At 56.2% G+C, this 1,367-nt stretch overlaps 1 protein-coding gene across 1 annotated transcript in view; it reads right to left on the bottom strand.

The window, feature by feature from the left end:
- Positions 1–490: 490 nt before the first annotated feature.
- Positions 491–1,367, bottom strand: part of ARRDC5 (arrestin domain containing 5) — a 13,663-nt gene continuing 12,786 nt past the window's right edge. Inside the window, exon 3 of the mRNA XM_017528396.2 lies at positions 491–1,143. Coding sequence (XP_017383885.2) covers positions 616–1,143 — 528 coding nt within the window. The 3' untranslated portion in view covers positions 491–615. The remainder of the gene's footprint in view (positions 1,144–1,367) is intronic.

The raw sequence follows: 1,367 nt of genomic DNA, 5'->3' as shown, positions 1-1,367 counted from the left end.
TTTGTAGATATGGGGTCTTACAATGTTGCCCAGGCTGGTCTCAAATTCCTGGTCTCAAGTGATCCTCCAGCCATGGCCTCCTAAAGTGCTGTGATTACAGGAATGAACCACCATGCCCAGCCCCCTTGGTACTGTTGACATTTGGGCTAAACAATTCCTGATAGTGAGGGCCATCCTGGGCACTGCAGGGTGCTGAGCAGCGTCCCTGGCATCCACCCACTCCACACCAGCAGGACTGGCTTCTCCCCCGACCCCCTGAGGTCGCGACAGCCAATACAACCAGACATTAGCAGAGGGGAGAATCCCTCCATGTGGGACCCCTGATCTTGGCACTATGAGACCCCAATAGGCTGGGGCAGGCTTAGGGTGGGAAAGGAGGGCTATGTCGGGGTTGAGTCCAGGGAGGCCTTCCCAGTTTCTTTTGTCCATTCTAGGCATTCAGTGGTAGTTCTGGGACAGAAGACATGGATGTCTAAATTGCTAGAGTTTGGGGGGGTGGCTGACCACGTGCTGCCCATGCCACGACTCATCTGAGAGTCACCTGTGCAAGACAGAGGGCTTCCTCCCGGTAGAGACTGATAAAAGCTTTTTTTTAATATTTAAAAGTTTGGGTGCTTAATTCTGGTGATCTGGGCTCACGGGTGACACTTCGTCCTCTGGCGGCTGGTCGCTGTCAGAGTCCACCGAGGCGCTGGTGATGATGATGGGAACCTTGGCCTTGAGGCTGGCCAGGGACCAGGGCAGGTGCACGGTGACGGCCAGCTCGTAGTGAGCATGCATGATGTCACCATCCTGCGTGCCGCTGCTCACGGGCAGCAACAGCGGCAGCTTGAAGGTGCTGACGATCTTGGTGGTGTTGAAGCGGGTCATGGGGGTGCCAGCCTCCTGCCGCAGAAGCTCGCTGCTGTCCAGCCGAGACCGCCGCTCCGCGCTGGGTGTGAAGCCCTCGTGCTGCACGTGGGCGTACAGGGCGAAGATGACCGTCTTGATGCATTTGCTGGTCTGGTTGTTGATCTCTGTCGTGAAGACGACCTTCTCTCCCGGCGTGAAGGTGTTCTTTTCCATCCGGATTTGCAGGCAGACGGTGCCCCGGCGGCAGCAGTCGTAGGAGAATTTCTTCTCAGCCTCCACAACCAGGGGGTTCTGGAAGAGGAGGGTGTGTGGGAACAGATGACCGTGAGGGATCAGGGCCACAAAATCCACTGGCCTGTCTGATCCAACCTGGGAGCTCCGCAAAGCCTGTGGGGCTTTGGGGGATCTCCAAGGAAGAGGCACTGGATGGAATCTGGAGCCCTGGGGATTTTGCAGCCAAAAACCTGGAGTCCTCTCTCGAATCACCTAGTGTCCTCTTTTTTTTTTTTTTTTTT

Source organism: Cebus imitator, unplaced genomic scaffold, assembly GCF_001604975.1.
Source record: "Cebus imitator isolate Cc_AM_T3 unplaced genomic scaffold, Cebus_imitator-1.0 Scaffold53, whole genome shotgun sequence".
NCBI lineage: Eukaryota > Metazoa > Chordata > Mammalia > Primates > Cebidae > Cebus > Cebus imitator.
This window is presented reverse-complemented; position numbering and strand designations above follow the sequence as displayed.